Source organism: Corvus hawaiiensis, chromosome 1, assembly GCF_020740725.1.
Source record: "Corvus hawaiiensis isolate bCorHaw1 chromosome 1, bCorHaw1.pri.cur, whole genome shotgun sequence".
Classification (NCBI taxonomy): Eukaryota; Metazoa; Chordata; class Aves; order Passeriformes; family Corvidae; genus Corvus; species Corvus hawaiiensis.
The window spans coordinates 47,748,126-47,763,906 of NC_063213.1; the positions used below are offsets into that span (position 1 = coordinate 47,748,126).

The 15,781-nt window shown below is 39.0% G+C and overlaps 2 protein-coding genes across 2 annotated transcripts in view; both read right to left on the minus strand.

Moving 5' to 3' along the window:
• Positions 1–4,057, minus strand: part of STK31 (serine/threonine kinase 31) — a 25,360-nt gene extending 21,303 nt beyond the window's left edge. Inside the window, 1 exon segment of the mRNA XM_048321249.1 lies at positions 4,027–4,057. Within this exon segment, the coding sequence (XP_048177206.1) occupies positions 4,027–4,057 (31 nt within the window).
• On the minus strand, positions 1,411–15,556 carry FAM221A (family with sequence similarity 221 member A). Its single transcript, XM_048303344.1, has 7 exons — positions 15,404–15,556; positions 13,621–13,794; positions 12,970–13,160; positions 10,727–10,933; positions 9,798–9,908; positions 9,060–9,148; positions 1,411–7,308 (listed from the first exon to the last, which is right to left on the minus strand). The coding sequence occupies exons 1-7, from the start codon at positions 15,457–15,459 to the stop codon at positions 7,246–7,248; spliced, it is 891 nt and encodes a 296-aa protein (XP_048159301.1). The 5' UTR covers positions 15,460–15,556; the 3' UTR covers positions 1,411–7,245.
• Positions 15,557–15,781: the final 225 nt, after the last annotated feature.

Sequence of the window (15,781 nt, forward strand, 5' to 3'; positions counted from 1 at the left end):
CATTTTCATCAGTCAGAAGTTTTGAAATTAAATTACATTGCTTACCAACATTAACTACCACTCGTGAATCTCTTTATCAAGGGATACAAACAGCACTTTGCAAATATGTCATGTTTTTCAGTCTTCTCATTAGAATTTTTTTAAATTACAGGTCACTTGAATTTGTGTCCCACATGTATATTCACTGTTTTTAAATACATTCACGTAGCAGGTTTCAAAAAGAGAAAGATTCATTTATTACTATCATTTTGTATGTAGAACTGAAATACAATTAAAAACTTTAATAAAACAGTTCCTGCCTGTTCACTGTTATCTGTTGCTCTACCAACATCTGTATTCAGAAAAACAGCCGCCATAAATTTGGAAATTAGGGAAATTAGAAATTAGGAAATTAGGAAAAAAAATATCAGGAATACCATTGGGAAAATATAAGCATACCTCAAACTGGTATTTGTGGAATGGAATACAGATCTTATTTTTACACTTTCCTTTAAATATCCCCACAGCACTACGGAAAAAAAGTAATGCATTTGATATCCTATCGCTCGTAAAACATATGCTAATTCTTCAAAAACATAATCCTCTAATCTAAAAACAATAGATCAAAGAAAATTTTGTGACTAGAAAAACACCAACACATTACACAGCAGCCTCACATGGTTTTTCTCTTAATGTGTTGCTACAACATTTTATTGACACTGACAGCTTAATACACCTGACAAAGGAACAGGCTAGTCACAAAATAAACATGCAGGGTTGTTTTTTTCCTTTCCCAAGAAGAATGTAGAAAGTCATTTACCTACACACACAAAAAGTTCAGACACATCTTTTAATTTTGGCTTAGTTTGCATTAGGCAGAACCACAAGTAGCTTGCACACAAAACCAAAAGCCGCCATCACCCTTGTTATGCTTGTCATAGAACTGCTGCTAAATATGTCCTTTTTGTCTTCTCAAGAGTACTTTGTCCAGCACATTCAACATTAGAGGTTTTTAAAAGATCTTTTTCCCTTCTTGAGATGGAGCAAAGAACCATTTTTCTTAAAAAAGCATTGCTCTGTTGTTAAAGAAAGCCCATAATGTATACTGGACAAAGAAAAAGAATTCAGCATTTTGTATATTACTTTCTTGTAGTATTTCCTGAATGTTAAGAAAACCCAAAACAGTGTTTCCATAATTTTACAGAATTGTGGAGTGCAGCAAGATTTGCTCACACAAAACAAGTTTTTTCTTTAGGAGACCCAACATTTCTCAAAGAGAACTTAAGAGAATATAACCCCCAGCACAATCAAAGATCAAGCAAGTACCTTAAAAAGTGGTTGCATAGAATAAAAGCTTTTACATCCAGGTGAAAAACAAACTCCACACATACACAAACTACTTACCTTACTAAAACCAAGTTTGCCAAAAACTGTGTTAGTCCTAGGACATGCTTCAGTCAACGCACAACTTGTTTTCAAGAAGTCATTACATTTACTGACATTCAAAGTGTGGAGAGAAAATACAAGTTATTAGCTGTCATTTTTCATAGATGCTTGATGGCTTACAACAGCCAAAAATTAAATCAAAACAGTGGCACTGCTGTTAAGACAAGTAATGCCCCACCTTGAGCTTTCAGTCTTTATAATTTTAGGTGCATTTGCAAGCCAGGTCTCATCTTCTTCCAAGAATTAATGAATCGGATCAGGACAGGTAATGTACCTCAGAGAAATAGTTTGCAATGAACATTTTTAGCAGTTTAATTACCAGCTAGCAGTATGCAAATCTTACTTATCAATCCTTTCTCACAAATGTTAGCATGTGTGTGGTATCCATTCTCTTTCTCTCCTTAATCAAGGGAGACAGCAGTTCTGGCACACCCCTCATTCTCCTTACATGCAAGACTCGGGGTTTGGGTTGGCTGAGAGAAGCATCGTTTCTGCAGTTATAACTTGGTATCTGAACCACTGTAAAACCAGGACAATTCCAGAAACATGGCTTTTGGTAGACAACATTCTACCTGTAATTCAAAGGAAAGGATCCAGAGTTTGGAGCTGGAAAGAAAACACCTATGCAACGGAACATTTCAATAACCTTAGAAGCACACTCCTAACCTCTGTACTTTAGAATATTAAAGAAAACACTCTGAGTCTCAGAATGCCAGAAAGAGAACCCAAAGGAGAATTACCTATGACAATTACATATAATTATTAGCAAAAGTTATTCCATAAACAGAGTGAGTAAAGTTTGGCCCACCTCCCCAAATTCCTACTGGGGACATGATGACCAGCATTACCTCCTCCAGCTGGCTCAAAGCTACACAGATTCTGACCAATATGCGCACACCAATTAGCCAGCAGACCAAAGAGGAAAGGCAACCTGTGGCACTCCTGGATTTTTCCCTCTCCTTGCTACAACCCTCACATTAAAGAAAACTATTAATTTTGGGGGGAATTTACTTTTTCTCACTCCCCCCTTCCAACATCCTCTTGCCCATCTACACAAAAATTGACGATTTTAGGGCAGGAGATCGACTCCCAGCAGGACTCCGACTGCCTCCTACAGTATTCTTCAATCAACAGCAAATATTTTATCTCTCAATTTATTTAATTTTTTGGCCTACCAAATATTCAAGGAAGCATAGTTACAAACTTATTTGTGCAACAGATTCTCATTCATCATGTGTTCATTTGATGAACAATTCTTTGTGACATTTCAGTAAAGAATAACTGATGTAAATTTGAAGGGGAATAACAGTACTTCAAATTCTGAAATCTGAATTAGATTATTTTTCTTTTTCCAAAATTAAATGTTATCTTTTTTTCTCACTTAAACAGAAACTTGATGGGAGAGGGAGGATAAGATTAAACACCTCAGTTAGAATCAAATAGTTTTGAACTGTGCTCAGCCAGTGTGTAACAGGATACTCTGTCTGGAATGGAGTAAACCAACTTTAACACAGCCCTATTTGTAAAGCTATCCATGCTGCTTTTGGTGTTGAATAATGCTGAAAGCAGACTGACTCATTAGCTCCAAAGTTAAACATCCTGAGAGTGAGGTGAAGATGTAGCTGGCCTGGTGAAGTGCCTGATAAAGGAACAAAAAAGTGATACTACTGATAACTTATCTAAAGCTGCTGAACTGACACAGCTGGCCTGGACACATCTGGGTGACCAGTCCCACTCTTTAATAGCAGGGTCTTCTGACCCTTCTTGGAGTGTGTGTGGAGATCCTCTTTTGGGTTGGGGTTGCCTCTCAAGGTTATTTCTCAAGGCTGAGCAAAAGAGATTTGCCCACGGTCTTTGGTGTGACAAATCAATCTCTACTTATTAATTGCTTTTGCTAGCTTTCCTGAAATTGCTCCAATATTGCTTAAAAACAGTGCACTAGACTGTGCTAGTAGTTACAGCTTCTACCCTGTGGAGTAAATAATTATGATTAAGATATTTTCATCTAATTATTATCATAATAAACTAAATATTTTATATAAATATATCTGGTTTGCCGTCCTTAATTCCACAGGACAAAGTTGTACAAAGGTCCAATTGCACCTGTATAATCCTTTAGACATAAACTGTTGACTGGGTCTGGGGCTAAGATTGGATCCAGTCCCACCTAGACTCCTCTCTGAGAAGTTCAGAAAGAAAGGGGGTCCTTTCTGCACCTCGTGAGTCAACTAATAACCTTTGTGTGAGCCTTCCACTCTGCTTGTGACACAGCATCACACAGGTGACAGGTTATGGCTGAGCCTGGGACCTTCCCTAGGGAGGTAACTAAAGGAGCCCGTGGGATCAGTGCCCAGCCATGCCAGTATGGGTACAGTGAATATAAAATCAGAGCTAAAACCAGTGTAAAGCACGTAACAATTCCTTCTACCAGAAGAGAGATGCTAAAGGCTCCAAAGCAAGAGTAGGCCTCTAGACAAAAATAGTATATTTAGTTACAAAAAACCCCGTAACAGGCACACCTGTGCAAGGTCTTTTAGACTGGAAAACCTTTGTTGGATTTTTTTCAATTATATTTGTGCTAAGAACAAATACTATCACTACCTGCAAAGTTGTCTCTTTTCTTAGGCCACATGGCTACAAACTACTTCTAGAGAGGCTCGGGGACATACAGTCATGAGACCTGCCAACCATTTAGTATGCACAACATGCTGTAAAGACACTGACAACTTGACAAAGTAACTGCACGGATGCCATTACTGGTTGTGAATTCACACGTCGCGTTCCCCTCGCTCCCAAACCTGAGACAGACAGACGTGGTTTGTATTTAGCACAGAAACACACGGAACAGGGAGGAGCTCCTCGCGCTCCACTTAGGATCACTGACCAGTGTCCACTATCATAAACATAAGGTGCATCTAAGCCTTTCCACAGGATGATCAAAACTAGTGATAAAATGCTGTTGCACACTCTAGGAAAGTTGTAATAATGGCAAAACACTGACTTGAAAGCCACCTATTTTAAAAATAAGACATGCTTAAGCATTGCCCAGGGCCTGTGCAATTAGGCTTTAATGGCTTAGAGCACTCGTGTGGATGAGAACAAACCCTTTTCCCCGTGCCTGATTCCTTGGATTAGGGTCAGAAACAGTTAATGCTTCCAGCTGAACGACAGCTCTACGCCCGCCCAATAAATCGCACAGATGAATTGGTAACTTATCTGTCCCATGATATTTTGTTCAAAGTTCATGGCTGCTCTCAGGAAAACAAACCATCAGCGAGTACCTGTTAAACCAAGCTCTTTATTTAATGAACACTGCTAATGGCACACACACTAGCATTTGCTCTCTGCTTTCATAATTTAAAAAAAAAAAATTCTTTTCTAACAGATGTATAAAGAAATTTTTCAATAGAATTGGTGGTTGGAATTGTGATCCTACAAAATGATTATTGGTTTTTAGGATAAAGTTAAATTTCACTTAAGATATGACATCAGTATCCAGTTTTCACAGCCAGCAAAGTTATGAGATATATTGTAGCTGGTTTTTCATGTATAGATGCCAATAAAATTTCAGCAAAAAGTACTATGCAAATACTAAGAAGTCAAAAACATGCCTTCTAGTAAGGACGGAGAGTTTCTTTTCCTTGGACATCATCAACATGAGTGAAAAGTGGTCAGAACTCCTAAGCAATATTTAATGCCATTGATATTTTTATGATCGAACCTGTTTTCCAACTAAAACTAAATATCATCAAATAAATGTGATGACTTTTTTTTATCTTTAGAGTGGCAACATCAAAAAAGTTAAAGCACAGAATAAATTTTTTTAAATTACCTTAGTAAAACCAGTTTGTGATGATCAAAGTACAGTTTAGTAGGACTGAATTTGGCAGACAAATAACAGACAAATATTGTCAATTCAAGATGTAAAAAATTACATTATTTCCTGAAAGTTATGTTATCAGTATCAAAAAACCCCACAAAATAAAAGCTTTTTGTAATTATTAAAACCTCTCTCTTTAGCAATATTTTGCTGTGAGAAAGCTCACTGCTGCAAGACACGCATAGATTTCCAGAACTGCATTCCCTCATGGGTAAAGTCATGGGGATAAGTAGGAAACTGGAGCGAACTTCCACTATTAAGCTTGTAATAATCTCTTTGAAAAACAGAGATAATTTTTTCCTGTATTTTTATTTACTTTTCTTTATGAATGCTATTTGTATTTGTTTGTTTCTTGTGATTACACTGTGAAAACCCCATTTATTTTCAAGACCAAGCAGAGGATGTGTAGAATGGATTGCCTGCCAGGGCCAGAAGAGGGAGCTCAAATCAGTACTTTCATTTATTAGGCTAAAGCAGCATGTAACTGTAGAATTTAACAGTAAAGGTACTTTCAAAGCACTAGTTAGACACTTTGATGCATCGTGCATTTAAATTAAAGTAGCAGATTAGCCTCTCTGATTGGCATCTGCAGTAGCGGCAGTATAGGTCAGAGTTAAGGTAAAAGGCTCCCTTAAAACTGAGCCCCGACACTGCAGCTGATACCTGAACAGAAACCAAGTTGCCCTGCAATAAATGCCTTCAAACCCACCTCTTTTCCTTTGCCCATCAGGCACATAGAGGCATTATTTCCAATGGGAAATAAAGCTTTGTAGGCTTCTCCCAATTCTTGCTGTAGAGTCTCAGTACACATCCCCCCACCCCCGTAAAGTTTCCAATCCAAGAGACATCTTCAGGTATTTTTAAGAACAAACTGACTTACACCTCTCTGTTCTCAAAGGAGAATAAGTTAACTCAGGCTTTGCTTTTGCCTCCTAAGCTGCACTCCGTGCCAGTTACTCTGTTCCAAGTTCTTGCTGTGCTGCTTTGCAGAATTAAACCACCACACAATCACTAAATTTTATATTTTCCTGCCCACTACCTTTGATACAACCTATGTTGCCACAGCTGTGAATATGGACAAAGAATACAAAAGCACATCTCCTTGAGATGATCCACTCTTTGTTGGGTTAGACAGGATGAATCTGTTGGATAAATAAGTTTGTACCAAACAGTATGCAATTGTTGCTTTACATGCTATAAATAATATATCCATTTCCACTTAAGGTTTTCAGAAGTTTAGTGTAATAATTGTTATGGACAGTGACAGACAAAAAGAATTGGGAGAATTGTACCACCAAAGAGATCTGGGATAATGTATACCAGCAAGATCCCTTCAAGTAGCTCATAAGTGTGGAAACGGGTTTGCAAGTGTACAGAATGACTTTTTTTTTTTTAATATTTATATGATGGTAGGAACAGAGACTGCAGAAGTGTGAGAGAAGAAGGGTATGTTTGAATTTTATGTCAAGGCAATGAAATCAACAGAAAGGGGGAAAATATTTAAAGAAAATATTAAATTGTCAGTATCAACAGAACAAATCTCACCACATAAAAATCCATAAGAAAGATAAGTTTAAAGGACTCTACAAATAAAGAAAATATATAATGAAAGTCTAAGACATATCTTTTCTTTGCCCTCCTACAACCTAATATTTAAACACAAGGTTGTTCTCTCAGAACTTAAATAACAGTTCTGCAACTCTCTAAATACGCTTCTCCATTCTCAAAGAAATATCTGTGTAACAGTTCTGGAGATTAGAAACACATTGATTAAAGAAACCAATTTTATTACAACAAGATAATTTTAAATTAATTTCAGCAAAGGAACAAAACAACGGAATAAATAAATGAATAAATACAAGTATGCGGGGAGGCACAGAGAAAGATACTTAATGTAATAATGAACAATGTGCCAAATAATAAATAAATATTTATTAATCTCATGGCTTCTTTGAGGGCACTGGATTCCTCTCATTCCGTTTAGCAGCTTTCTCCATTTTCAGCTGTAACAAAAAAAGACACCAGCAGTGGTTCAAACATTGATTTGCAAGCTGGCTAGCAATGCAATATTAAATTTCTACATTCAGCCACAAATTTACCAGGGTGATACATGCAGTGGACAAAGGTACACAACACTGTTATCCCAACCTAGCACTGCTTACATTTGTACCACAGGACAAAGCAGCGCTTGCATGGCGCTGCAGCTCCTCCCTATTGAAACCAGGGCTGCCTTATCTCTGATAATGGCAATCTAGGGATTTAAGAATCTCTCAAGGCCAGTGTCTCTCACGAATGTTCACGGGTTTATCTCTATGTCAATGAAAGGTAGAGCAGTTTTATTGCAGGTGTCTAACAGACACAGCTAGACGAACCAGCACACACAAAACCACACGGGAACGGAGCTGAACCTTCATCTCAGTGTTTCCCCGCTGACCCACAATGCCATGACTTCCTCCTGTAAGATCTTTCCTACACAGCAGGCTCTTACAGCGTGGTAAAATTTATCAACATGTACATGTTCCACTCTGCCACTTTTGTAGTAAGACTATTAATCCAAATAAATGTATCTGTTGGTTTTAGAAGCTACGGTTTTTCTCAAGTATTGTTACACTAGTAAATGAAATCATATTTAGAGCAATTATATAAAAAGGATGTGGAGACTTTTACATCTCATCTAACACACATGCTGCTATCAAAAATGCAAGAAAAAAGAATTAATATGCTTTTTCCTACCATAAAATAAAATCAAAAGGAAACAAGACCTCATTCAGCTGTCTAAAAATGAACTCGCTGCTAAGAAAATGTTGTTGGTCTACACAGAAATGCATTTTAAACCACTTTTCCCTATTTGGAGGCTTGAGGTTTTTATCTAAAATTCCTACAACCTTTTGCAAAGAAAATAAAATCTTGGGAGAAAAAAGAAACAGACAAATTTGAATTCGATGTTTTCTATGAACCAATGTAATGTTTGTAACATCCGTCCATATTTTTGCGATTATTTACAAAACAAAGAAAATTATTTAAAATTTCACAAAGCTAGAACAGCCTTCTCCTTTACAAACACCTTGTTGCAAGCCAGCAAGCAAAACAGCAAAACAGTTTAGATTTTAAAAGTTAATTCTGCAGCATTGCCTTACAAAAGAATTCAATAACAGTCGAGACATACTTCAGCTGAGATGTATGTATATATATATGTATATTTAGGTGGAGCTAAAGGGCTAATGTGGGGAAAGAGTAGGTATTTAAACATGTGAATAACCTACACTGCAGGGCATTTAAATTGAAGGTAGTCAGTGAGGTGGAGGAGGCACCTCTAAGTGAGTGATACAGATCATTTACCCTATCAGATTTAGCCAAATTTACGCAGACATTCATTAAAAAAAAAGGAACATTATAAAGTTTTAGAACTGAAGTAGCAAACACACAGTCCTAAATGTCACTGGGGAGTTTCCATGAGTCTGCACTGTTGTCTCTTTTTGCCACATAGTAAAATGTTTTGGTTTTCTGTAATAGAGAGTTACCTCAATTAAAATCTGCCTGGTTAAGGTAAATGCTATCCCACACATGACTGATCTCTGAAATCCTGTAATAGCTCATAACTCTATTTAAAAATTTATGTTAAGAAGCTAGCTTTCTCAGGAATTGAGAAGGAATTATATGATGCATTTATATGCCACTTAAATAATACATTTATCAGTTTTAGATATCCTCTTTGAAAGTGTATTTAAATTAAGCAATAAATGTAGTAACTTGCCCGTTCCTGATAACGTTTTTCAAAGTAAGCCATGTCATCAGCTTCTGATTGTTTTCCATGAGAAACTTGCCCTGTGGCCCTTGAACTACCTGAAAAACAAAACATAAACAAAAAACAAAACCCCTTTTTTCATTAATGATACTTGCTATTCCATTAGTTGTTTTACATTTGGCAAAACCCATTTAAAATGGAAACTCAGCTTTACAGGCAAGCACAAAACCCAGCAATTGGGACCAAAGAGAAACCTTTTTAGTCTAGGCTTGCACCTATTATAAATTGTCTTAAAGGAGTTCAACAGCTATAGTAATTGCTAACTTGTTGTACTAACTAAGGGACGTAAGTGTAAGTGATCCACAATCCAACGTAGAAAAAGCTTGCTGGCAGATGGCAGTTTCACAGGTGTGCTGAATATGTACAACCCATTCAGACATGATGAACTTCTAAGAGGAATTAAGAATTTTAAAAATTGATCCAATGAATACATGACACCATTAATGGAAAAGATAACAAACCCTAAGAAAAAAATAATTTAAGGTAAAAAAACACATCACAAGCAAAAATAGCAAGGATTAAGTTATTCTAAGTATTGGAAGTACATGAATGTCATACTAACTTATCACATAGCAAGGCTTCAATACTCATTTTAATGCCCTGAGCATCTTTCAATTCATTAATAAAATCAATTAACTTTATATTAAATTCTTTTTGTATAACAGTATTATCCTACTTATACATCACCTGCCATTTGCGGCATGGTTTGAGTGGAACTGGAAGGCCCCTGAAATGCTTTTAGAAATGGATGATCCGTGCTAGTAATAGGGGCTTCTAAAAGTGCAGCAGAAGGAGCACCTGTTAGAAAATAAGTTGAATGAAAACAATAATTAACTCCAGGAGATATAGTCCTAATACACATGATAGGGTCAAAACAAGGTTACAGATTCATATCTACAACTCTCAGCGCAGACCCCATAAACTAGAGTTAACAAAAGCATTACAAGGATGGCTTCAAAAGGAGTGAAAAGCTTTGTTTCTTCAATTACTACAGTAATGTTGTAGTTTCTAAACTTCAGACAAATCCAGGAATCCAGATCAGAATTTTAAAAATAAATAATGTGTATGTGGTAATAATAGATAAAACAGTATTTCAGGACAAAACGTGCGTTATTAAACGACACAAAATCACAGAGCAGAAAAAGTGTCAAGACCAACTAATGTGTCTGTTAAAAAGTTCTACCAATTACCTCATTTTTTTTATGCTGAACAGCTATTAACCTTTGAGTTTGAAAACAAAAATGCTGTAAATATATAACCAAGAAATACCTGGGTAGTATTAGGCTAAAGGACTAACATAAATAGAACGTGGAAGTATTAGGTTACAGGAAGTATTAGAAGTTAGAGGTTCTTTCTATGGATATGCTGCATTTCAACCAGAAGCAACTAGGTTGAACACCAGAATTGCTGAAAAAGAGTTTTTTTATCAACTCACTACAGGGAGTGGGACAACTTGATCCCTTAACACCTGAGGACAGCTGGAAAGGAACAGTCTTTCTGCAGTCCTACTCCTATTGATCCAATTTGCCTTCAAACTTTGAAAATCTATTTTGATTTAGTACTTTTCAAAACTTAGGTGGGGAATTAAAATTTCACCTCAGGTCAGCTGTGCATACCTATTCCACTGTCATCAAGCCTCATGTAGCCTTCTGCTAGAGAACTAAAACCAGTCAGTCCTCCCATAGCAGCGTAAGGAACATCATGCCCCACAGGCTTCCCTTGGGCTAAGCGCTCCTCTTTTCTTTCCACGACTGTTTCATGAGCATATGCTGGCTGACCACATGCACAGGTAAAGCAGCTATGAAAGCCTGAGCACCTGGAACCTAAGAAACAAAAAATGAGTGAGACGGTGATGGAACTTGAGCATCCAGCTGTATGAAAAGACCGTACAAAAGAGAAAGGAGGACTCTTGGGATTAGATCATGAAGGCCATCCAGTGGCAGGCTCTTACTGGGACACGTTTCAAGTACCTCTAAGGATGGAGATTCTGCCTCTCTGAGCAGCCTGGACCAGTGATGGATCAGAAATTTCTTTTCTGATATCTAACTGTATTTCCTATGTTGCAACTTGTGTCCATTGTCATTAGCAACACCCCTCTCCATCCACTTACAATGAATAAAAGGAAAAGAAGTTCTGACACTGGGTAAAGCTGACAACCTGCCAGCATTTTGGCACCATTCCCTCCAAAGGTGTATAGCATGTGTCGATGTCACATGGCTAAGAAACTTCATATCACAATTTATTACAGAAATCACAATTTAATTGTCTTTTAAAATTAGCAAAATTTTCTCAGTAGCAAATAGAGACTGTGGAAGCAACAAAACAGGTTCTATACAAGATTATCATTAGACTGACTTTCAGGGGTTAAGCTTACACAGCCACAGGATGTAACTGAAATATTTATACAAATGTCATGGAACATTCAGAAACAGAGTGAAGTGACGTGTCTGCTCTAGCTACATCTAAAGCCGTCATCAAAGCCCCTCTGGAGCAATGTGACCAGTAAATTGAGGAAGTGATGTTGCAAATGTTTCATTATTCAAATTACCCTGCTTCCAAGTCACAGTTCATTTTGTCGAGCACCAGGAAAGATTTCTTTTAAGTCTTGTGCCATATGTTGATCACATTTTTGGAAATGTTAAAGGTTTTTTCATATTATTTTGGGTACTCCTCAGAAACAGAACTCTGTGTTTGGACACAGAACACAGTATATGCAATATATACAGAGCAACAAGCAGTTAAGGTTTTCAGTTATAACTTATCTATCATGTTAGATTTATTCACACTGGACAAGACTAATATCATTACATTAAAACAACACAAGTCCAAAAGAGAAGCAATTCTTGGCACTTCACTAGGAAATCTGTGAAGCCCTCAGAAGTGTCTGGTATTTTTGAGAAACAGTAAACAAAAGGCATTATATATATTAATATTGAAAACACTGTGTTCTATGGATTCAGCCTGAATAATCCAGCTGCACATTTAAGATTTTCACATTACTTAGGGCAAATTCTTGAAAGGCTGTCATAAAGATATTTTATGGTTTATTCTGTGGGATATGATTCTCAACCAGCAAAAGTTGCTTACAGTTTTCTCTGTACAAAATAGAGACATTCCATGAAAGAAATTTAGTAACAGCACAGAATTCTAGCAAAAAAACCCCCTTCATCTTATGTAATTTGAGGTTTCAAACTAAAACATCTTTGTGCTTTATTTATTTCCTGCGGTTAATAATTACTGCTGTTTCACTACATTAACCTCAAACAACTGTAGTAAAAAGCTTCCTCTTAATCCCTTCTCTAAGATCTTGCTGAAACTCCATTCCCATTTGCATTTCTGGACCCACAATCTGTATACTCATGAACTTCTTTGTTAGAGTGCTAGCATTAGTATTATTTGGGAACAGAGTACTACTTCCTGCTGAGTTGAGAGAAGATATAAAAATATATTAATGTTATAGTCAACTAGGCAATAGAGGAATGAAGATCAACACTTCTCTCTCTCAAATTACCAAGTTCAGGTAGAAAAGGCATGTGCATGCAGCTGGAAGTGACAAACTGCAAACAGGGTGCTTTCATGCTGTGTATCTTCAGGCATCCATCTCCATAAGCACTATCTGAAGCATTCAGAGATTTAAACTCCTTCACAGGACCTGGGGAAACTAAGGATGTTGTTCTAAACCCTCCTGTGCAAAAGCTGCTGTCTTCCTTCCCACTTCTCATCCTTCCTCAAGGATGAAAACGCACATCGGTGACAAGTGCAGCACATACCCAACACCCAGGGCAGAACACAGATCCCTCACTTGCTGTTCCTGTTGAGTTTCCTGGCAAAGGGTGCTGCAAGCCCAGCAGTAACTTACAGGAGTTACAGGGAAACCCAGGTGCTGCACTGTGCTGATCAGCGAAGTGTTTGCAGCGGCAGCGGATGGGCTGGGTGCCATTCAGGGGCACAAACTGGTAGGACTGGCACGGGCAGCGTTTCACTCTGCAAGGCACACAGATAGGCCGCTCTTTGGGAAGCACCTCATAGTCAGTTTTGTGTTGTTTATACCTGTAACAGGAAAAATAATAACTTTTATAACTTAGCATTTATCAGATAGCTAACTGAAAGGCTTATAATTTACTTGACAAGTTTGGTTTTGAAGCAATTTTAATTATATTGTTAACTGTTAATTTTCAATTAAGTGCATAACATCAGATGCTTTTACATCTATTCTTTACATAAATATCACATATCCTTATGTTTCATTTTGAGAGCACTACTAGAATCAATCTGATCTACATTAACTCATGCCTTACAGCTGAATTTATTGAGACTACAAAATCATTTTGGTCTCAAAAATATATTGACATTTACATTTACAAACAGTTCTTACTATTTAAAACCTAATTTTCTCAAGCCTTAAACCTTAAATAAACTTGCCTATGTGCTACTGTAATGTGTCTGGGAATATTTCACATTTTCTTGATTTTTAAAAATATTAAAGTGTAAAAGAAGGGAAACTACCCACCGGTGAGTGCAAAAGCACAGTGTCTCTGGTCCTACAAGCTTACAGTCCATACCAGTTGGTGATCTCCAGCTGACGTACAACCTGTTCTGTAGCCGAGCTGGTAATACTTTTCTTTTGTACTCCTCATATTCCTCAGGAGTAAAGAGCTTTCCTCCATCATCATCACCTACAATTCTGTATACACGACATAAAAAAAGCCATAAGAAAATGAAGACAATAAAAGTAGGTTTCTCCAGATTTTTTTTTCAAATAATATATAGCAGCACTTCTTCTGTAAATGCAAAATAAATCTTTTATTTCCTATTTCTGTTCTAATAATTTAACAGAACTATAGCTGATTTTTAGAGAATATTTTTTGAATAATGCTCTTTTAAAAAATTTGTTCTGATGGACTGAAAACCAGTTCTAAGAGAAAAGGAAAAAATTAATACAGCAAACTACCAACGGTTCTTTTGTCAAAAAAAGCAATGAGCATCAAGGGTCATGTAGCCAGCCAACCCTGCCTCAGACTTCTTGACTAACCTCTGACAAGTCACTTCACTCTTCTACACCCAACTATACTGCAAACTTGTATCAGGAGATTAATCTTAGTCTAGTCTGAGTATTCAACTGCAAGCAGGTAACCACACTGCCACCAAAGCAACAAACAACACATCCAAGCTGTCTTCTGATTTGCAAGAAGACTATGCCAGTTTCTGCAGCTGAAGTTGGTGGGAGCTGTACCCTCAGTTCAGACAGGCCCATTTGTTAAAGCTATCACTATGTTCAAATTCAAGGGCAATGAATAGCTGGAACTCTGGAGCAGCATCCAAATTCTGCATTTATGGAAACAATTAATGACAATACATAAAATACGTAAAATAGAGTTGAGACTTAACTGCAGCACTTACCTATGCTGAAAGTGATTTTAATAATGTCTGTAAATATTTCAGTTATTCTTTCTTGGATATGCTAAAACACACTGAATGAGTGATTCTTTGCCAAATATTCTGTGGATTTGTGCACTGCCAGCACTGTACAGCACCAGAATAATGTGCCAACACAACGTTATCATTTGCATGTCAACCCAGCCAACACCCACTGAATCACTGCACATCTTATGTAAGAAATACCACTGTGCTTTCCTCTCGTGTTTTACTCAAGGTTTTCCTAAACTAAATTAAGACCTCATCTCAGCACAATGACTGTGTTTATTTTTGTTCAGCCTGTCGAGAGGACTGCTGACAAGATTAGCAAAGACATGCAGCAGTATAAGGGATTTATACAATGCAAAACTTGGAATTCGTGATGCACAGAAGTCCTTGTATTCTGAAAGAGCAGTACGGCTGGCAGATAATCAAATATTGGCTTGGATCGGACGGGACCTTAGAGACCACCTAATTCCAACGCCCCTGCCGTGGGCAGGGATGCCACTAGCAGACCAGATGGCCTCTCACAGCACATCGCACAGACACGCTGCCGGGCGGGCCCGGATGAGAGGGACGATGCGTGACTTCACTGCTGACAGCCAAGGTTTGCAACGCGTCCTCTCCAGGGCACACCAGCCACGGCAGCTCCGACTGCGACAGTGAACGGCGGCCGCTGCGTGTGGCTCAACGAAGCCGCCGCAGCCCCCGAAGCAGCCAATTCAGGAGGGCCGGGGGCGAGCATGCCTCCCGGAGGAATCGCGGGCCGCGGGCCGCCTGCGGGGGACGCGACACGGCTGCCGCCGGCACCCTTGGGCCGGCTGGAAGCGCCCGGCCCCCGCCCCAGCGACCCCACCGCGCCGCCCCTGTGCCCTCACCGCCGGTACTCCGCGTACTCCTCCAGAGCCTGCGCATCCACCTGCAGCCGCTCCATGCCCGCTGGGCCGCCCGCGGCCGGGCGCTGGGAGAGGGCAGGGCCCCGGGAACGCCGGGCGTCTCCCGCGCAAGGAGAGCTGCGGGCGAGAGGCACCGGGAGGCACCGGGAGGCAGGCGGGGGAAAGGTGGGGGACGAGGGGGGGACAGGACGCGGGCAGGCGGGGGGAAGGCGGGAGAAGGTGGGGGACGGGGGGAGACAGGCGGGGGACAGGCGGGGGACAGGCGGGAGGCAGGCGGAGGGAAGGGGGCGGCAGGCGGGCGGCTCGCCCGCAGCACGCTCCGCACCGGCGGCTGAGAAACGTGCGGATCCGGGAGGTCTG